General features: G+C 45.0%; 1 protein-coding gene across 1 annotated transcript in view; it reads left to right on the top strand.

Annotated features, from left to right (window-relative positions):
- The first annotated feature begins 254 nt into the window (after positions 1–254).
- Positions 255–21,725, top strand: part of LOC109511007 (voltage-dependent T-type calcium channel subunit alpha-1G-like) — a 45,941-nt gene continuing 24,470 nt past the window's right edge. Inside the window, 9 exon segments of the mRNA XM_019861725.1 lie at positions 255–830; positions 9,403–9,496; positions 9,931–10,064; positions 10,420–10,517; positions 12,207–12,366; positions 15,333–15,651; positions 16,389–16,481; positions 18,027–18,266; positions 18,269–18,518. Of these exon segments, the coding sequence (XP_019717284.1) occupies positions 562–830; positions 9,403–9,496; positions 9,931–10,064; positions 10,420–10,517; positions 12,207–12,366; positions 15,333–15,651; positions 16,389–16,481; positions 18,027–18,266; positions 18,269–18,518 (1,657 nt within the window). The 5' untranslated portion in view covers positions 255–561.

Here is a 21,725-nt window from a genome sequence, read left to right on the forward strand (position 1 = left end):
AATGTAAGCTGTGGAGAGAACAAAAACAAAAAAAAAAAAAAAAAGAACGCGACGTGCGGAATTTTGCAATTATCGTGCCGATTTCAGCATTCACATCTAACTCAATAGAATTTTGTTTCAGTTTGTTCCACAGTGTGATGGACTGTGATTTAACATGGATTTAGAGCTAATTGACAAGCATTTATGATCAACCAACATTTTATTTGTAGTTAACATCACATATTTATCTGGCCTAACAAGAAATCAAATTAATATACAGTATTACCAAGTACAGTATTATTTCGGTTTGCCTACTAACATTATACGAATCAAGGTCATGTCGTCCCCCCTCCCCCCACCCTCATCAGTTTCTTCTCCCGCTCCGGAGCGCCTGCGAAGCTTCTCTGTCTGTTTAGTTTCTTCTCCCAATCCGGCTGTGTTTACGTTCGACGTAGATTGATGCTTCCTGGCCACAACACTCCCGTTTCGCCCCACCTCCAAAAAAAAAAAAAAAAAACATTGACTGCTCGAGGCCTCACCCACGTACCAATCGTACGTCCGTCTTTCCAGGTGGCCCCGGTCATGACGGACCCCCCAGAGCCGGAGCCGGAGCCTCACGACGGGGGACCCTCGCCGGAGCGCGGTGGGCGGGACCGGGAGGGCGGGGTCAGGGTGAACGTGTCGGTGGAAGGGGAGGGCCGACGGAGGAGTGACGATGAAGAGGTGGAAGAGGAGGAGGTCAAAGAGGAAGAAGAGGAGTTGCCGTACCCCTCGCTCGCCCCCGTCGTTCTGTTGGCGCTGTCGCAAACCAGCCCGCCCAGGTCGTGGTGCCTACGAGCCGTATGCCACCCATATCCTTCCGCCTTGTGCGAGGAATTCAATTTCAGCCCAACTTGGCAAAAAGGATTTTCAACTTTCTCGATGATGCCCATGTTGACGTCACTATCGTACGTAGTTGGAGGCGTGTGACATCTTACAACCGCATGTTCGTGCGAAGCCGGGCGACGTCATGTCTTGTCTGGCCATAAACACTCTTGGGATGTGTGTGTGTTCAGGTATTTCCTCAGATGCGTCAGCCTCGGGGAGGGGAGGGTGGGCGGCGGGGGGGCTAAGACTCCCTGATTGGATGTTTCCATGGCAATCGGCCTTAATGAATATCCAGGGTTACGTATGCCTGTCAATGTGGAGCTGAACATTTTTTTGGAGGTCACAAAATGAGAGACTTCGTTTGTGTGTGTGTGTGTGTGTGTGTGTGTTCCCGCGTGAAATGTGAGTGACATAATTGAGTTGTGTTAAATAAATGAAAGCCGAGAAGTACAGTTTGGAAAAAAAAGAAGAAATTCAGGAAAGTAGTGACTCCGCCGTGATGCATTTTTTTAAATTCAGTTTTAAAATAAAAGCATTGAATGTTTACTCGAAGCCCTGATTTGAAACACCTATCTTGGTTTCAAAGTTGAAAATTCTTAAACCATACAAATTTTTGTGACCTTTATCTTGGCTTGAAAACTTATTTTTGAAGCCCAACCGTTACTTGAAGCCACACTTTGAAAACATTACCCTGGTTGAAAAGGCTGTTTTCAGCTTTAAACCGTCATACTTGAAACCAGCCTTGGCTTCAAACCTACATTTGAAACCCTAACCCTGGCTTGAAACCCTACATTGAAACCCTAACGTATATTTGAAACATCAACCCCATTTTTGAACCCTAACTCCCTTCTTGTAAACCTACTTTGAAACCGTCACATTAAGGTGCTTCAAAACCTCATTTCAAACCATGCTTGAAACTCGAATTTTATTTTTTCAACTCCTAACCTGGCTTGAAACTTGAAATTGTAAACAAGGCTTGAAACTGTATCCCTGACCTGAAACCTGACTCTGAAACCATAATCCTGGCTTCAAACCCCAACCTTGACTTTTAACTGTAATTGAAACTCTACACTCACCCGAAGCCCTACATGGACATTGAACTGTCAATTACAGCTGTTCAAGTACTTTTGGATGATAACGTGAGTTATTCCCCTTGTGACACACACACACACACACACACACACACACACACACACACACACACACACACACACACACACACACACACACACACACACGTGGGCAGGGAATCTCCCACGGAGTCTCTCTTCGGAGGAATCACCCGGTTGCCTAGCAACTCTGGCGTGACGGCTTCACTCCTGCTCGCCTGTTTGTGTGCAGCTCAGCCGGCGTACGCACACACTCACTCACACACGCACACGCGCACACACACACACACACACACACACACACACACGTATGCATGCACGCGTGTGTGTATGTACGCATAATCAATATGTGCGCGTGTGTGTACGGTATTTTAAACCCGACTGAAACCATTGACTTTATGTCAAACCCGAGTTTGAAACCCTAACTTGCATTTGAAACCTTACCCAGGCTTGAAACCCAACTTTGAAACTAGTCTTTGCTTCAAGCCCTAATTTGAAACCCTACCTTTTGCTTGCAACTCTAATTTGGAACCACTATTTGGAAACCCGCTAACCTGTTTGAAACCTTAACCCGGGCTTGAAACTCTATTTTTGAACCACAAAGTCCACTTCAAAGCTTAATATGAAACCCTTACTTTGGCATGAAACCCGACTTTATAACTGAAAACCGTGCTTCAAATTTAAATTTAACTAATTAAACTAATCTAACTTTGCTTTGTTTGCTGATCAGAAAAACCCCACCCAGCGGTTGACACCCTACTTTGAAACCTGATACTTCACTTCAAACCATTATTTGAAACCCTATTTTAAACCATCGTTTTCACTTCAGACCAAAATTTGAAACCCAAACAATGGCCTGAAACCACACTTAAAAACCACAAACTTGGTTCCAAACTATCATTTGAAACCCTAACTTTGTCTCTCAAAACTCGATTTGAAACCCTAACCTCCGCTTCAAACACAGCCTCGAAACAATATACAATGCTCCAACTATCATCCATTTTTTTTTCCTGAGGTGCTGTTTCCATGCACTGCTCCACACGTGGAACACACACGCACACACGCATACACACGTGCCTGCACACATACGCTAAGTTATTCATCAGGTTATGAAACATTCAGGGTGTTTCCTTTTGTTTATGCGAAAAGCTGATTCTGTCATGGCTTTTTTCTCGTCGTCCTCCCCTCTCGTTTACCTCTCTCTCTCTCTCTCTCTCTCTCTCTCTCTCTCTCTCTCTCTCTCTCTCTCTCTGTCTCTTTCTCTCTCTCCATCCATCCGTCCGTCCGTCCGTCCATCCGACTTAATTGGCTCGAGCTGAGCGGCTGCCAGTGGTCTTAATGAAGACCCCTCCGTGCCCACGCGGGGTGTCGCTCAAAGTAGGCTGAAGCAGCCAACCCTAGTGTAACCCCCCCCATCAACCTCCCCCCAATTAAGGTGATTGCAGCATGTTGCCGTGGTAACCACTTGACAAGGGTGGTGCCCCCGAATGCAAATTCAAAACCCTAACCCTGGCTTGAAACCATACTTTGATACCTTAACCCAGATTGAAACCCTATTTTGACAACCTAAAATGTGATTCACACCCTATTTTGATTCCCTAAGCCTGACATGAAAGTCTACATTCAAACCCTAACCTTATCCTTGAAACCCTACTCTGTCTGTCTGTCTGTCTGTGTGTGTGTGTGTGTGTGTGTGTGTGTGTGTGTGTGTGTGTGTGTGTGTGTGTGTGTGTGTGTGTGTGTCTGTCTGTCTCCAATACTTTTGCAAAATGTTTGCTTGCTGACTGTCCTTGATTACCCTCACAGGAAACATTTTGTCTGACAAATGGATTCCAGATATGGCTAAAAGTAGAACAAGAAGCTCACAGGTGTCTTTTTAAACTTATTTTCCCTCTTCCTTTTTTTCTGATTTAAAAGTAAAGCGTCTTTTTAATCTTTTTAATATCATGCTATAATCGGATGGTTGTTGCTTGTCCTGAATCATTCCTGCGACACTTGGAAACCCGCTGGGGGATTTCCCACAATGCAATTCTGTCCTATTAATCTCAATTGTCGTAATGTTTTGTTTCTTCGCCCTTGTTATTTTTGGCCAAATAGGTTGGCCCTTTGTGAGGGCTTCTGCATTTGGAAGAACTCATCAAATGTAACTCACTAAGCTGATCTTTAAGATCATGTCTGGGTGACTGACCAAAATTGTCTCATCAGCGCCCCCCGCAGGTTTGGGGGAAAATGCAATCCCCGAGGACAGTTTGACTTACAACATGAAATTTGTCTATCATGAGGAGACTCACAAAAAAGTATCAAGAGGCCATGCTTGAGTAGACAGGACGCCTACCATTTGAGGCTAATTTTGTCTTTTTGCTCTGATAATCTCTCGTCATCGGACATGCAAAAAAGTCAGAAGAAATCACTATCAAAAGACACGTGAAGCCTGAGGTTTTGATGTGGACATTTCTGCTCAGGAGCACCCTTCAGGCCTATTTTGAAAGTTCACTTCACACTAAAGAGCGTGACATTTGGTACGTATATCAATCATGAGTAGACTCATCCCCAAAAAGTCTTGAAAAAAGAGACAGGAAGTCTGCCATTTTGTTTCGAAGCGGCCATCTTGGCTCGCTAACCCCATCCAAAATGTTCCAAAGAATTCACTTCCAGAAGCGAGTTCCAGTGACAAACATACAATTTGTGAGGCGTGTCTATCATGAGCAAACCGACCAAAACATGGTTCAAAACAGCCATATCCAGTTTGGCTTCAAAATCAAATCTTTCCGACGGATGGCCAACCCCAAATGAGGAAACATGAGCATTTTTGTCATCGCGTGTGCGCCGAGTACCGCTGCCAAAATCCCAATCCGCACTGTATCCGTGCAAATGGCCGTCCCTCCCTCGATGCTTTCAAGTGAAACGACGGCTTCACATGAAAAGCTCTTCAGTGCGAGGGTTGCAGCGCAAAGATCACAAAGTGATGCGAGCGGGTTTGATTCATCATGTCTGCCTGACCTTTCCCACCTGTGCCGCCACGGTGGGAGGGCTGTGGAGGGTGGTGGGGGGACGTGGTGGCAAGTTGCGGATGAGGGAGGAGGACAAGTTTCACAGCGAGCGTCAGGAGGCTCCGGGTCTGCTCGGCGACCGCTTAATTACATGGCGGAGACCTTTCGCGTCTGTTTACTCGGCTCGTCTTCCTGGCCGTCTTGACCCCCGTTAATCCCTCCGTAATGTAGAGATGCCATTTTTTTACCCCCCTTGGGCCGCCTGTATCGCCTGCGAGTTTGCTAGCTCATCCGTTCTTCCCTCGGCTTGTTTGTCCGTAAGCTAGGCTCTATATTGGTGGTGTAGCCATTTCATCTCATTGGCTTCTACGGTCGTTAATTTGTTTGTCAGACGCCAAGTAGTTCATCCTTTTTTTTTTTTTTAAGTTGGTTCGTTAATTTGTTGGTCAAACAGGTCGTGAGTGAATTCATCCATTGGGTACCATGCACGCATCAAGCTCCTATCGTGTGGATTGATCAAATCGATTTGAAGAACGCTTTGACTTCCATTCATTGTTTCAAGTTGGCGGCGCAGAAAAAGCGCAAAATGTCAAAATCAGTTTTGATTCGGTTACGGGTTTGGTCTGGAACATCTGTCAGAAAGTCGGTGAAAATTTTGAGGATTGTTGACCAAAATTGTTTGCAAATGTCTTATTTTGAAAAACAAAAACCAGAACAATAAGTCTGCTTTCACTGAGGATGATAGAAATCTGAGAATATTTCCTGCCTAAGCACCGAGACCGAATTTCCAAAGAAAGTTTCGAAAAATCCTGCCAAAAATAATGATCGATTAATTTGACAATCGATTAGTTGTCAATTGATCAATGAATCTTTGCACTTCTAGTTTGACTGGAACGTAATCCAATTTCTTTTACGCATGTCATGAGTACAGAGCAGCAAAATTCACTTCGCGGTTGTCCCACGAGTAGTTTTGGAGTGAAAAATCGGGCCGATGCTCCACTTCGCGAAGTTGGAAATGAATCAATCGTCTCATCTGGTGTCTCTGATTCGGCAATTTGGTGGGATCACCCCCTCGCCTCGCCGCACCTCCCCACCAGTCATACTACAGCGCTTCTTCTACCTTTGCCTTTATCGCCATCCCCTTGCCCTCGGGCTCTCTCTCCAGCGCTGTGACGGTTTTAATTATTAAGGAAAGTCACCGTTTATCTGTTGGCTGACACCCGGCTTTGCGATACGGCTCTCTAACCCGCGGCTGCAGTACGGCGAGGTGCGCCGAGTGAGATGTGAGAAGTTGAAGACGGCGGGGGGGAAACTGTATGGCGACAAAAAAATAAATAAATAAATAAATAAAAGAGCGGAATGGCGAGGAAAGGAAATAATTGGGCCGATCGAGTTAGAGAGAGCGATGGCATGTGTAAAAATGGCGGTGAGAAAGTGCGAGGAGTAGAAGCGGGAGAGGACGTTCCCTGTTGTGATGTTGAGTGATGGTCCCGCTGAGGAAATGAGTCCCCGCCTCATCCATCACTCGCACTTTGACCCTGGCTTCTCTTTTGTAGCTGGGTGTGAATTTGTGTGTGTGTGTGTGTGTGTGTGTGTGTGTGTGTGTGTGTGTGTGTGTGTGTGTGTGTGTGTGTGTGTGTGCGTACTTATTTAATGTGTTTTATAGTGACATACCAACTGTATACTGTAAGTAAGTGCCCCGTTTCTTCCACTGTTGACTGCATGCAGCAACAGACAGCACTCTCAACTGACGCGTTTTTATTTTTTATTATTATTATTATTTTTTTTTTTATGTGGCCACCATGTGGGCGAGTCCTTACTTGAGAAAGTTGATGTCTGGATCTGTTCAAGATAACGTCTTGATCATATCCACCAAGGTGTCTCCTTGTTTAATCGTTCTGCTGCCCTGCATCGGATGACTTGAGAAAATAAAAAAAGGCTTGGCAATTTAGCATCGGCCATCTGTCGAAGACAACTGCTTCCAATTTCCTTGTAGGAATTCGCCAAAGTACAAGAGCTGGAATGCACCTCCGACATGGTTGCTCCAAAGCAAAATGGCCGTCTCTTTTGTTCAGTTCAAATTTGTGCAGCCTGTTATGATTGGCACGTCTGGGAAAGTTGACAGCAGTTGGTAAAACTGGTTTCCGGAGTTGACTTATTTAGTGGGTTTTTTGGGGGGGATTTGAGAAAATTTGGAGTTTTCAGGAATGTGGAACCCCACCAAAACGGAATCGGAATAAATGCCTTCATTCCGAGAGACCCTTTTTTGCTCCGAAGGACATCGCTTCCTTATCGTGGGCGAATGTCTGTTTGTGTGTGTTGACACGCATCCGTTGCGTTGTGGCCCAGACGAAGGCGACGGTGAAACTCACAAGTCAGTTCACACGGTGAGAGATTGGGGGGGGGGCATGTTCCCATGGCAACCTGAGCACAGGATGACACTGGATTACCCTCTCTCTCTCCCTCCGTTCCTCTCTCTCTCTCTCTCCCATTTGTGCTGTCTCTCTAGCTTCGCTCGCTGTGTCTCAAGGGTGATAAAGGATTGTGCTCTCATTAATTTTTTCCGCCCTCTTGAGAGCAAAGTGTCCACAAAGGCGAGCGTGCGTGTGTGCGTGCGCGCGCGCGGGCAATCCAGTGTGTTCTGCATGTGTCCTTGCGCATTCTTGTTTTCCACTCGACACCATTTGGACTCTTTTGGTTGTTCCCCTTCAGTTGTTGTTTTCCCTCCTGCGTTGATGACACTTTGGAGTTGAACTCTTGTCTCCGCTCTGACAGACCGACTTCAAATGTCCCTCACACGCTCGCCCCCATCAAACGCCCGCACGCGCTTCATGCCGGCTGCCTTTGGTAGGCGTGAATATTTATTATAAATATATAAAGGTGTCAGAATGTCTCGTCACGAGTCGCAAAGACTGTGAAGCGGGCAGGTAGGCATGTCTGTCATGAGTAGAACAATTAGATTTTGCTGGAGACGGGCCAACCCCGCCCCCACCCTATTTCCGGGGTATAGGGGCGGGGTCTTTGCTTTACCAGGTATCGAAGATGGACTTTTTCAAAGCTTCACTTCTGAAAAAGTTGATTTTGCTGTCCTCTGGCTTTGATGGACGCGGCTTAACCTTTAGCCGTAGCGTCCCCATGGACTGCTGGGGGAGGGGGTGTGGGGGGGAGTCCTCATTGGCTTGGATATATGGATTGGCGACCAATCAAAAACAGGAAAAAAAAAACGCTGATGAAGTGAGCAGGGGAAGCTTAATGAATGCAGATGCTCGGGAAGCAGGTCAGAGCGGGTCACGGAAGCCTTTGAGGAGTGTGAATAATAATGTGATGAAGCGTCTTTTGCTTCATGCCGTCGCCAAAAATGATCTCCGGCCCGCCGCGCGTTGCAGCTTAGCCAAAACAGACGAGTCGGAACGGCGGCGGAATCGACGCTTTGATGCCGAAATTCAGCAGAGCGCGTCGCCTCCGCCGAGGAATTCTGTTTGCCAGCTCAAGCAAAAGAGACTTGGTTGATTGAGGACAGGTTTCAATCAAACTTCCTTTTTGTGTGTCTGCCCCCCCCGCCCCCACCAAAAAAAAAAAAAAAAAATTGGTGGACATGAATTTTAGTGGCTAAATTCAGGTTTAGCCAGGCTTAAGTTAACTTGCAATAACTATGCTCCTTTATTTTTAAATTTGATTTCATTCTTTTTTTTTAGGTGGGTGAATCATAGTACTAGATGTTATTGATCAGAAAATTTCATTCGTTTTCATTTGATTCGATGATGATTGACAGGGGAAGTCATAAACATTTTCTTTGCAATATTATGTTGTATGAGGCTTCACGAGTCGAAACTCGGCATTCTGATGCATGTTGCGTTTGTGGAATAGGAGTCAAGCAGCAAAATCCATTCGTGGTTTTTTTAGCGCTCTCACCGGGTGGCCATTTCGCCACTTTCTACTTGCTGAAAATAACCTCATGGGTGCTCAGGGCTCAGGGAACGACCAATCATGGCTCACCTCTTTTTGCTGCAGCTGTTCGTTAAATTTACGATGTAATTGATTTTCCGATTGATTTTATTGCTCATGTTTATCGTCCAGAACTTTTCCTCCATCGCAGACAAGTAGAAAGCGCTTTCAAACAGCCACCGCTGCATGCAAAGTGCATGGAGCAAAAATTTGTCAGACACGATAGTTACGACAATACATTAATGACATAATAATAGTAGACACTATAAAACTATGGCGAGTGAAAATCAATTTCCTGTTCTATGGTTATCGTCACCGTCCGCCGTTGTTTCCGATCAGGCCCAAAGAGAAAGACGGGCTTCAGTCATCACGATGTTATTGTTTTTTCCTCGTTGCTGTGATCAATATTGCGTCGGTTTGTCTTAATTGTTGTGGTCGGCGTTGTTGCCGCTTCCCCCTCTTTGTCGTGATCAATACTGTATTGCAATTGTGACCCTTGACCTTTTCGCCACCTGGTTTGAGCGCATCAGTATCTTGGCCATCCTGCTCAACTGCGTGACTCTGGGAATGTTTCAGCCCTGCGATGACACACACTTCCTGTTGCAGGTAACACACATACAAACACGCACACACACACCAGTTAAAAAAAAAAAAAATTGGTAGGCATGTCGATCATGACTAGATCCACAAAAAGTCTCCAGTAAACATGGCCCAAAAAGCCGTTTTGGCATGAAATGTCCATTTTAGGTTTGTTTTGTCATTTTCCAGCAGTCCTTCAGACTCCAGCTTACCACACAGAGTTTGTCCAATTCAAACCATGTAGACGAGACAGGCAGGTGATGCAAAATCTTGAATTACATTTTCTTCCAAGTCCGTAGACCAAACACTCGCTTCACCTCAAAATGACAAACTATGTCTCGCTGTGAGACTTTATTATCGAAACAATTTTTAGCTTCCTCCTCTTCATCTACCCACACTGATCCTTTGCGTGTGTTTTCGTGTCTTTTTGTTGTTGTTTTGTGTTTTGTGCGTGTACGCAGGCACTGGACGACGGCATCTTTGTATTTTTTGCCGGGGAGATGCTGGTCAAGATGGTGGCTCTGGGGATCATCGGCCACAACGGTTACCTAGGAGACACGTGGAACCGACTGGACTTCTTCATTGTCATCGTGGGGTGAGTTTTTGACACTTGCGGACGCGTGCACCGCTGACATTAAATATGAGCCAAAAATGTGTGTGCATGTGTGCGCATGTGTGCGTGCGTAGACACTTGTTTAATGCCAGTAAAATGTCAAGCATGCGTGTGTGTGTGTGTGTGTGTGTGTGTGTGTGTGTGTGTGTGTGTGTGTGCGTGTTTGTGTGTTAGCGTCTGACAGCTTTGCAGAATGGCAATGGGAAACACGGAGTCCTGGAAGGCCTCCGTGATTCCCCGCTAAAAGCCATTGTCGTATCCCAGAGACAGGACGGCGCCTTCTGTTGCGTTCCCGGTGGACCTGACGGGTCAGCGCTCTCTTCCTCCCCCCCTGCAGGATGTTGGAGTACTCGCTGGACGGACACAACATTAGCCTGTCGGCAATTCGCACCGTGCGCGTCCTACGGCCGCTCAGGGCCATCAACAGGGTTCCCAGTGAGTTCTTCAGTTTTTCGTTGCAAGAAGCTTTTTTTTTTTTCCATTTGCATGTCAAATATTTGCATCACAGCACTTCAGTGCCAGGCTCCGCCCACACAGTTGGCCTGAAGATTGTTGCTTCAAACAAAATGGCAGATTTGCTTATGGTATGGCTTTGTTTTTTTTTGGGTGACCTCGTGATCGATCAGCCTTCCAAATTTCATGTTGCTAAATGAAGCTGGCTTTGGGGGCTGAATTATATTTTTTTGTTGTTGTTGTTCTGGTAGGTGGTACCGAGCCACAATGTGAGCTTCAAACAAGATTGCCACCCTTTGTCTTTTCGGACATGGCTTCTTGAGACCTTTTTGTACATAATGTCACGATAGACATGCCTACCAAATTTCACGTGGCTAAAAGACACTTGCTCTGGGGGCTGAATTAAAACAAACACAAAAAATGTTTTTGCAAGCGTTATTGAGCCAATATGGCTGTTTGAACCAAAACTGCAAACTTGCTGTTTTTTTTTCTGAGTCTGACTTCTGATCGTTTTTTTTTTTTTTTTTTTTTTTGTGGGCCGACTCATGATAGCCTTGTTTTTTAAATATCAGATTCTTAAGTCAAACTTTTTTTTGGGGGGGGGTGGGCAGAATTCTTTTCAAAATTCAGGGGGGCACAATTCAGCCAAAATAGATACTTTGAGCCAAAATGGCTAACTTCCTGCATGTTTTTGGGCACGGTTGCCTGTAACTTTTTTGTACATGTTGCTCATGGAACTGGCTTCATGGGCCCAATCTTCAATTTCTTTTTCGGGGGGCTCTCCAGAGCCATAATGACTACTTCCAAATGGCAGACTTTGGGGATCGGTTCCTGAGACTTTTTGGCGGGTCGACTCATCACTGAAATGCCTACCAAATTTCAGGGAATTTTGCCTCAGTGGTGGAAGTGTTTTGAGTGTTCTGGGTCTTCCCTTGATAGAGATGCGTACCGCATTTCATGTTGCTTTGTGAAACTGGCTTCAAGGGCTGGATTTTATTAGATTTTTCTCAATAACGGGGCCACTACTGCGACAAATTTTGTGGGCAGGGTCGGGGTTGCCCCAAGATTCTCCCCCAAATGTAAATTTTCATGTTGATGAACAAGGCTGGTGAGATTCTGTGTCTGAGAAAGCCCTCAAAATAGCCTCACAAAGGACAAAAAACAAAACAAAACATTTGAACACATTTTCAAGCTACGCAAAGAGCCTCTTAATCATTTATTAAAAGAGAAATGCATTATTAATGTTCCATGTTCCAATTAGTAGCAGGCGCCTTGTAAAGGCCGAAAATCCGTCACCAGCATCGGGACGGCAGGAAACCAGCGACAAAGCAATTAGCCGCTGCAAACACAATGTGAAATTCTTATTTTTATTTGGGGATGATTCCCAAACATTCCAAGATGGAATTTTGGGGCGGGAATTTGCGGCTAACGTTTTCGCCAGCTTGCCTAGCGGCCATCCAACCACGCAATTCTCATTTGCTCCGTCATATGTCATATGTAAGCATATTTGACAATAACGATGACCTTGACCTTGACCTTGACCACGTAGCTCACCGGGTCAGCCCCATCGTTTGAAGGCACGCACACATCCAACGTCGCGGATTGTACGGTGGAGAATGTGAGGGGAAAAAAAAATAAAATTTGGTTGACTTCTTGTGTGTGTGTTGTCAGGCATGCGCATCCTGGTCACCCTGCTGCTGGACACGCTTCCCATGCTGGGCAACGTGTTGGCGCTGTGCTTCTTCGTCTTCTTCATCTTTGGCATCGTTGGCGTGCAGCTTTGGGCGGGGCTCCTGAGGAACCGCTGCTTCATGGGGGAGGACGTCAAGACGTGAGTTACCGCGGCGACCGCGACCCATCCACGCCAGCCCCTTATTTGGCTCCGTTCGCTCGTTGCCGTCGTCGGCGTCATCAATAAAGTGTTGAAATGTTTCCCCCCGGGGTGCACACCCTGATTAAACGGCGCGCTAATCACCAATCAAAAGTATTGGTCAGCGAAGTGATTGGTATCGTGATTGGGCTTCTTTTTATGATTTTTTTTTTTTAATTGTTTTAATTTTGACCAACACAGTCGATGACAAATAAGGGTGCGCGAGGAATATTTTTATTTTCATTTAAGTTAACTTTTTAATAACATTTATTGTATTTTATTTTAGTTGCAATGGCAGGGGACATTGTTGGTCGCAATTTTGCACATTTTAAACAAAGAATTCTGTAAATAATTTTCATAATATATTGAACCTTATTCTTGTAACATGTATTTTTGTAAAAGTGTCTTTTTTTCTTGCAATCCTGTGCTTTTTTTTTTTTACTCAAGCAAACTGATCATATGATCACTTTATTCTTGTAACGTTGCGATTTTACCTTTGACACAGACTTTTTTCCACACGACACTTGTTTTTGCGAATTATTATTCTTTCCCCTAAAAAAAAAAATCTCATACCATATTCCAAATGACTTATTTCTATTACAACAAATTCTTGTAATGTTCTGACTAATTTTGAAACATGCTGACTCAATTTTCATAATTGCCACGTCATTCTTGTAACTTGGCTACTTTTCTTTTTACAACATGATGCTCTTTTTGTCTTCATTGACCACTTCTCTCTTAACAATATTGCGATTTAATATGCAGTTATTTAAAACATTTTTACATTTCAGATCTAAGCACATTGGGGGATTTTTTTACAATTAAATTGCAGCTTGAATTTTTTTCCCCTCCCCCACTTTTGGCTGTTGCGAGTACACTTGCACTGCACATCCAAGTGGGGCAGTGACCCACCAGAGCCATTTTTCATTTGCTTATTTTCGTTTTCTTAGTTTTCACCATTCAGCACAAAAAAGGTTCTTCATGTTCACCAAAAAATAACGTTGCAGATTCAAGTCCGTCTTCATTGGGGCCAAGCAGGGCATTGCCCCACCCGGTCACTTGGTTAGTTAGTCATCAAGACTACACGACACACACAAAATCATTCAAAAAAAAAAAAGCATTCACATCATTTTGCGAACTTTTCACCTTGTCATTTCAATGCATCTTCACATGACTCAAATACTTGCAGGGAGAACGATGATGAAAAACGACAACAGGGACAAAGATTGCGCCGGTGTCAAGAGAGTGAACGTCATTTAGCGGACTCAGTGGTCCGCGTTTCACTTCATTGATGACTGCGTTTATTCTCGCGGCACCCGAACGACTTTTCAACGCCTCGCCACCATGAATGATTGATTCCTCATCTTTTCTACATGTTGCTCTGGTCTGCCCCTTTGTCCAGAAACACAAAGCGCACAAAGTCATCTGTCACGGCGGAAGCGCTCAGTTATTGCGTGCTCTGCTTTCTTCTTGTTACACCAGTGCGCCATTAATCCCGCTAACAAGTGTTGTGGATGTGGAGTGTGTCTGGCTGTGCGCTTACCATTGTTGTTTCGCTTAAATTGTCTATTTTTAATCCAGCCCGCATGGCAGTGGGGGGGGCGGGGGTGGAACACTGCTGACTGTGAACATCCGTCTCGGAATAGCGCGGCGAGAAGAGGCAATTTCATGAATCTTCTTCTTTTTTTTTTTTTTTTTTTTTTTGAAAGAATATCCTTCCAGCTTCCGCACGTTATTTTGGCACTTTTGTGATATGGCGGGCTTCTTGCAAAGGGGCCAAATGGACCTGTCCCCCCCTCGCCACGCCCCCTGCTGCGGCTAGACGGTCAGATAATTCCTTCAATGACCACACGCCTTGATGTTTCTTGCTATTTATCCAACTTTGAGGAGAGTCGAGAAGATGTAAAACTGTAACAGACACACATAAAAACACTTACACGTTGTTGCAAAGTAAAACGTGGTAAAACAATGTGCCCCACTGGTCTGATACATGCCGAACGCGTGACTATGCTAGTGTTGCTAACAGCTACACTTATCGCTATCGGAAATGCTAACTGTAAATAATCGCAAATGTCTTTCAAAATGTAAATTCACAGTGAACGCACCCTACTAATGAATAATATGGCGAAAATTTACATAATATACACCTACAGGCTGTGCTCGGCTTAGGACGTGAAACAGGAAGTGTCTCACACAACAACATCCGGTGCGCCATTCGCAATAACAAATTGATTTTACAAAACAAAGCAGCTCTGTAACTATAGAAACAGAAAACAAATGTTACATGGCTCGTCAGGAGCCAGAATAGATCCATTTTTTTATTTTGTTGGCCCATCAGGATTCTTCTACCAGTTGCTGTGTCATTGATGTCGTCTGGTGTTCACAACTCAAATTTGTGCTCTCAACTCAAGATGAGAAATTTCCCCCCTTGTAACCCGAAAAATCTCCCGAGTCTGGTCATTTGTAAGTCGAGGTACTGCTGTATTTGGTGTTGTTAATTATTTAGTCAATCAAATGAATTTCACACCAAAAAACAACCAGTTGGGAAATGATTTTCTCAATAAGAACAACTTTGTTTCGAATGCGGTCCACTTACACCGGGGCCAACGTGCCGTCACATCTGTCATTTCATTCGTTTGCCGACTCGCTCGTTATCAGTGTTACACACCCCAAAATATTTTCTTGGATTTTCACAGCAAAAGCAAGGAACTCATTTTCACTTTTTGGGCGTTACGGCTCGCTAGCATCGGGGGGCCAAATCGGGCAAGGCCCCACTAGATCTGTGACTACATTTTGTCTCCTCATATATTTTGCCGGTTTGTTTGTTATTGAATCACGCACCCAAAACACTTTTGTTTTTTTTTTTAGGATTTCCAAATTTCACTTTGTGAGTTTGCAATCGGATTTACGATCAATTCGTCTTCCAGGAGGTACAACGTCTCTTTCCTGAGCGTTTACTACCGTCCGGGCGGCACGGAGGACCACCCGTTCATCTGCTCGGCAGAGCGAGACAACGGCATGCTGCGCTGCGCCGACGTGCCCCGCCGGCGCGTGGCCGGGACGTCCTGCTTCCTGGCGGCCGAGGACACCCGTCCCGAGAGGGCGGCGGCGGCGGCGGCAGGAGACGGGACGTCATGTGTCAACTGGTACCAGTACTACAACGAGTGTCGCGCCGGCGAGTTGAACCCGCACAAGGGAGCGATCAACTTTGATAACATTGGATATGCGTGGATTGCCATTTTTCAGGTGATGATGGGATGCGCTCGTGTCTTATTTGGAATATGAGCATATTGACGGACTTTAACCCTTTTCGTGCGCCCTGTAACCTGATAACGTGATAAGCGGTCCACTGTAGTAACCGCTGTCCCTGAAAGGGTTAATGTGAGTAAACTAATAAGTATGACATCGCAAGACATGTTCATTTTCTGGGCATTATAAATTACACATAACATAAATGTGTGAAAGATGCTGTGAAAGAAATTAATACTCAGCGTGTTTCTCATTTTTGTGTATGTAATGTGAGCAAATTGGCTTAAATTGCTTCATTGGGAGCACGAAAATAATTTATGTCGTCATCTGTTTTGTCGTCTGTCAAATTTTTCAGGCGATTGTCTTTTTTTTGTTTGTTTGTTTATACCGGTAGCGAGTCGCTTGAAATGATTGTTAAGAGTAAATATCTTTGTTTTCAATTATAAAAAAAAAAATCCACAGGTTACTTGAAATACTCTATTTAGTGATTCATTTATTTAGTTGAATTAAAAAAATATATGTTTTTTATCTTTACCTGGCTGCCCCTAAAATATTAAACAGTTACGATGGCCTATAGTCACATTTCATTTTGTTTCGTAATATTTAATTATCAGGCACGAAATATGTTTCTTTGCCCTTCTTAAACATGGACAATCGATTCTACTACTGACATTGTGTGTGTGTGTGTGTGTGTGTGTGTGTGTGTGTGTGTGTGTATGCGTGCGCTCTGACAGGTAATTACTCTGGAAGGCTGGGTGGACATTATGTATTACGTCATGGATGCCCACTCTTTCTACAACTTCATCTACTTCATCTTCCTCATTATCGTAAGAACACACACAGACATGCACGCACGCACACACACTATCTGCAGATCCTTGAGACGTCAAGTATCTGACAAGCTTAACGTGTCGCCGGGGTCTACTTTATGCGGCGTAAGCTCATTGCCGCCGCTGCCTGTCACATTAGACAAAGGAAGCTTAGTAATGCGCGACGTGCTTTGATGTCTTATGCCAAGTCTTGAGCTGTTCCGAGCAGACCCGAGCGATGCGCAACAAGAAATGGAAAAAAAAAAAAGAAGAAAAAAAGATGTACATGGTACCTCAACTTACGAACGACTCTCCATACGAAATGTCCAAGTTACGAACCGCCTCAACAAGGAAATATTGCCTCTTGTTACGAAAAAAATTGAAAGATACAAAAGGTAAAAATACACTCTGAGTTGCGAGTACCTGAACGCAACATACTTCCAGCTTCTCTGCCATTGGCTATTAGTGAGCATCATCCTGGCATCCCATTGGCTAAGACAGACCTCTACCGAATATGTCTGCGTCTAGATAGATAAATAGATCGATATGTGTCTATGGAGCGTCATCGTCATTCTCCCCTCGGGCAATGAGGCGTTCCGATAGTTTGACGTGAATGTGAATCACCCAGAAAAAGATCACCAGTCGTACAGTCGCTCACTATGCTGATGTTTGCCTTGGACATTTTCAAAGGATTGTTAAAAGTCGTACTCGGATCAGTTCTTGACAAAACGGCAGGCAAAAACCTCTTCTGAGACAGAACATGAACTACTGAGGGCAAAAAACGATGAGGACGCAGTTAAAAGTTAAATGACCATCATTTTTATTATTTATTCTTTGTTTTTTTTTAATATGATACCCAACTCTGATTTATTGTGCAATAATCGAAGTCTAACATGTATTTGTTCCATATTTTGATGCATTTTTATGCTTCATAAAACATTTGTGTCTGAATTTTGGGGGCCTTGGAACGGATTCGGGCATTTACATGGAAAACGCGCCTCCGTTCACAAAATCTTCTCGTTAAGAAAATTCTTCCGAACCAATTAATTCAGAAGTAGAGGTATCACTGTATTCAGGATCTTTTTTTCCACTTTGGGTCGTTACTGTCTGCTTGCATTTTACTGCTCAGGTAGGCAGTGATTTCCTTTTAAACAACTTCATAAACTCTTGTGTTTATTTTTCCGTTTCATTCATTTTTGTTGCAGTTGCTCATCATGGGAGTGCGTGCGTATGCGTGTGTCCGCGGTAACGGGTCAAAAAATTAAATCCCAGTCCAGATCCTTCCAGTGCCAACGGGCATTTGACACAAGCACGTGTCGAGCGCAATATGTAGCGCACTGGACTACAGCAACAAACGGGAGAGTAGCAGCGCAGTAACTGCAACGGAGATTGGGAAGCGGTTCGGCCCAGGTCATGTCATGTGCCCGAAGCGGTAGAGAGCAGGACTCGGAAACTCACACTTTGCCGTCGCCGTAGCAAAACCACACAACGGCCACGGGGACAGGCAAACATATGCTCGGGCACGACGCATTTGTCTCCCAAGTGTCCATTTGTCCCTCTCAGGTGGGCTCCTTTTTCATGATCAACCTGTGCCTGGTGGTCATCGCCACCCAGTTCTCGGAGACCAAGCAGCGCGAGCACGCCCTGATGAAGTCGGAGCAGCGCGCCCGCCAACTCCACCAGTCGGCGTCCACGCTGGCCAGTGACAGCCAGCCCGGCAGCTGCTACGAGGAGATTATCCGCTACCTGGCGCACTTGGGCCGCAAGGCGTGCCGCCGCCTGTCCCGGTTGCTGGCCCTGAGGCCGAGATGAACGGGCTGGCGCACCGGCATTCCGGTCACGTCACGGGTGATCTGTCGCACCTTCGTGAAATGTATCGTCAGCGACACCCGCCGCCGCCGCCGCCACGAGCGGAATGTCGGCTGAGTAACGGAGGTTTTAATTACCCCGTCATATCACCTCTCCACGCTCACCCGGATGCAAAGGGTCCGCATCACAAGAGAGGCGGCGCCGCGGAGGCCGGCAACAGGCTGCCGCAGCTCGTCCTGGAACACGGTGAGATGACTTCGACAATCGGTTGGTCACAGAGCAACGATTCTTTGTAAAGTTTTCTGGTGAAGGAGGGTTGGTTGGTAGCGGTCCGCTTGCGTTGGGGCCAGATGACCCATGAGATTCATCACCCCTCCCCCCCACACCCCCACGTGAAGGGAGTACTTTATGACCAAGCAAACTTTTTGTTACAGTCCACTTGCAGTGGGGGCAGTGACCAACCAGATGCCTTCAATGATAACCCTTCAAGTTTTTTTTAATTTTTTTATCAACATTTCTTTATTCTCTCTATCTCTATCTATATTGTATCTATTCCATTCTAGTCTGGATCCGTGTAAAGGTCGCAATTCAAGCTGTCGATTGAGCTCGTTGTCGTGACAGTTTCCTTGCATCCTTGCAATCAGGCCAGCGCGGGGGCAGCGACCCACCAGAGGCGAAAATGCAAGGTTTGGTTTTGATGTCAACGCATCGGTCGAATGAAAACGGTTCGGGTTCACGTGCAGAGCCGCACGATGCTGGAACGCTTTCCCTTTCACTTTTTAGCGTTACAGTCTGCTTGCATCGGGGGGCCGGTTGGGGCACCGCATTTATGTATTCATTATTAAAATAAGATTTTGACAGTACTCATGAATGCGTTGACCGAGAAGACAATTTTGGTGAGTCGCTGGCTTACGGAGGGCATCGACACAGCAAATGCACCCAGACCCAAGACATAAGCTTACTTTATTTTTTAATGTTTATTTCATGACATCTTCAAGCAGAATATGCAACTTTAGTGGCTTATGCTACAATGGCCACTAATTAACAGCACTTAAAATCGTCCTGGTGTATCCCAATAAGAAAATAACCTAAAGTCGTAGCCATGAAAATGTTTGCCTGTGACCTCCATTACTCCGACAATCAATAAAAGATGAGCGTCTCCATTTGGCGTCCCGTCTACAAGATGATATCAAATGAATATAAACTGCATTGTCGCCCTTGCTCATTGGTTTAAAGGAAAGTCGTTGGGAAGCAAACGGTGCGCGACAGGATCCGAGGCGGGACATCCTCCAATTGGAGGTTTTTATTGTTGCACGCAGTTGTCATACGCAAAGCGGATTTTAGTATCAAATACATAACTGGAGAAGCCACAAAAACTCCGATGAAGTAGAATGACTTTTCATCTCAATCAATACTTATGACTGTTTGTCCTTTTTGGGACTGTTGTTGTCAATATCAAAGACTGTTTGGTACTCATGGACCACAAAGCGTACAACCGTTTTCAATCTTCGGTCAACCAAGTCGACTTGTTTTTGTCCAAAATGGATCCCGGAACTAAATTTTCGTCTTCAGTGTAACTTGCGTGTCAAATATTTTTTTGTTCAAACAGTTTAGGGCAGGGGTGGCCAACCCGCGACTCGCGAGCTGCATATGCGGCTCTTTGGCCGGTTCAATGCGGCTCCCGGGCTTTCACACGACGAGCGTCCAAAACACCTCAGCAGTGGCGTTGCCATTCAAACAAAGGCGCTAAATACATAGAACGCGCTACGTCAACCTATCATCAATCCTGTGACTTGATTGACATAGAGCGCAACCAATCAGATGACTGAATCACCGTTCATGCCCAAACAACGCCGCTAAGCTAGTCAGCGAATTACCTCTCTCTCTCTCTCTCTCTCTCTCTCTACATCTATATGTGTATATACTTTATATATATAGATATATATATCTATATATATAAGTGAACATATGCGTTTTCATCAACATCGACAAAGACAGGTTAGCCCTCAATCAACCTTGCACATGTTTTTTTTGTTTTTTTAATTTAAGAATCATCAATGACCCGTAGCATTTGTGTTTTCAATAAAATCCAACACAACTTTTAGTCTTAGGTCAATTTTGTGTATTTAAAAAAGTATAGGCCGGTTCAATGCGGCTCCCGGGCTTCCACACAACGAGCGTCCAAAACACCTCGGCAGTGGCGTTGCCATTCAAACAAAGGCGCTAAATACATAGAACGCACTACATTTAAGAATCATCAATGACCCGTAGCATTTGTGTTTTCCATAAAATCCAACACAACTTTTAGTCTTAGGTCAATTTTGTGTATTTAAAAAAGTATAGATATTTTACATTTTTTAGGGGGTCATGGGGGGGGGGCTTTAGATAGTCAACGTCCTGAGTGAACCATCGTGTGCTTTTGAAGTCGTCAAAGACTATTTATACTGCAGTAAACCTAAGAGTCGATATGTGTTTTCGAAAACATCAGTCAGTGAAACGAGCGAAGACAATTTCTAATCTTCCGTGAAGCTCGCATCCCGCACACGTTTCCATAAACATCAAAGACAATTTGGAGTGATCCGTGAACCCGGCGTAAGCGGAGGCATTTCATTGCGATCGACGCCCCCGGGCAGGAAGTTTCCACATCTTGTCGAGTGTACGTACAGTTGCACATGATGGAGTGACTTGATTGGATTGAGCTCGTCGGCGCTCTTCGGGAAACGCCACCCGGCGGTCACGACGCCGAAGAAGGCGCCAAGAGAAGCGCTTGTGCTAGATGACTCGTTGAAATTTTTTTTTTTTTTTTGGTCACAGCAGCGTTTTCCTTTTCTTTTTCTCGCCTCGAGCTACTCGCTAATGACTGTGCAAGAATATGCCGTGCACACACGCATGCACGCTCACTCGTCTCATAAAAGACACTTCCCCCCCCCACCCCCAAGCCCACCTTGCACAAAGAATACCAACAGCAGCTTCCATGTCCTTGTCTTTTGTTGTTGTTGTTGTGCACGACTTCCAAACAGAGACCGGAAGAAGTTCTACCTAAAGACAAAATATTCACTTTAATCGCAAACGCAAGGTTTCAGTGAAACTGGCAAGATTGGGAATCAGTCTTTCGTAACCGGACTATCATTTAGACGTCAACCCAGCGGATGCGGTTTTGTGACCATCAAATTGGTTTTACAAACTTGACTGAACGTCACATCGGTTTTTCAGAAACGTCAATGGCGACTTTGAGTCCTGGGGTCACCGTAGCGTATGCGGATTTGTATCGATGAAAGTTTTCAATGATTTCTGAATCCAAAAAGACAATTTGGAGTCTTTTGTGAACCGAGTAGACATGTTTTGCTTCGGACAATTTTCATCCTTCAATCACCCTGAATTTTTTTTGTACCTACATACTGACTTACTGCTTTTGTAAAAGCCAAAGTTAATTTGGAGTCTTCGACATGACAC

This window comes from Hippocampus comes, unplaced genomic scaffold (genome assembly GCF_001891065.2).
Source record: "Hippocampus comes isolate QL1 unplaced genomic scaffold, H_comes_QL1_v1.1 scaffold7, whole genome shotgun sequence".
Lineage (NCBI taxonomy): Eukaryota > Metazoa > Chordata > Actinopteri > Syngnathiformes > Syngnathidae > Hippocampus > Hippocampus comes.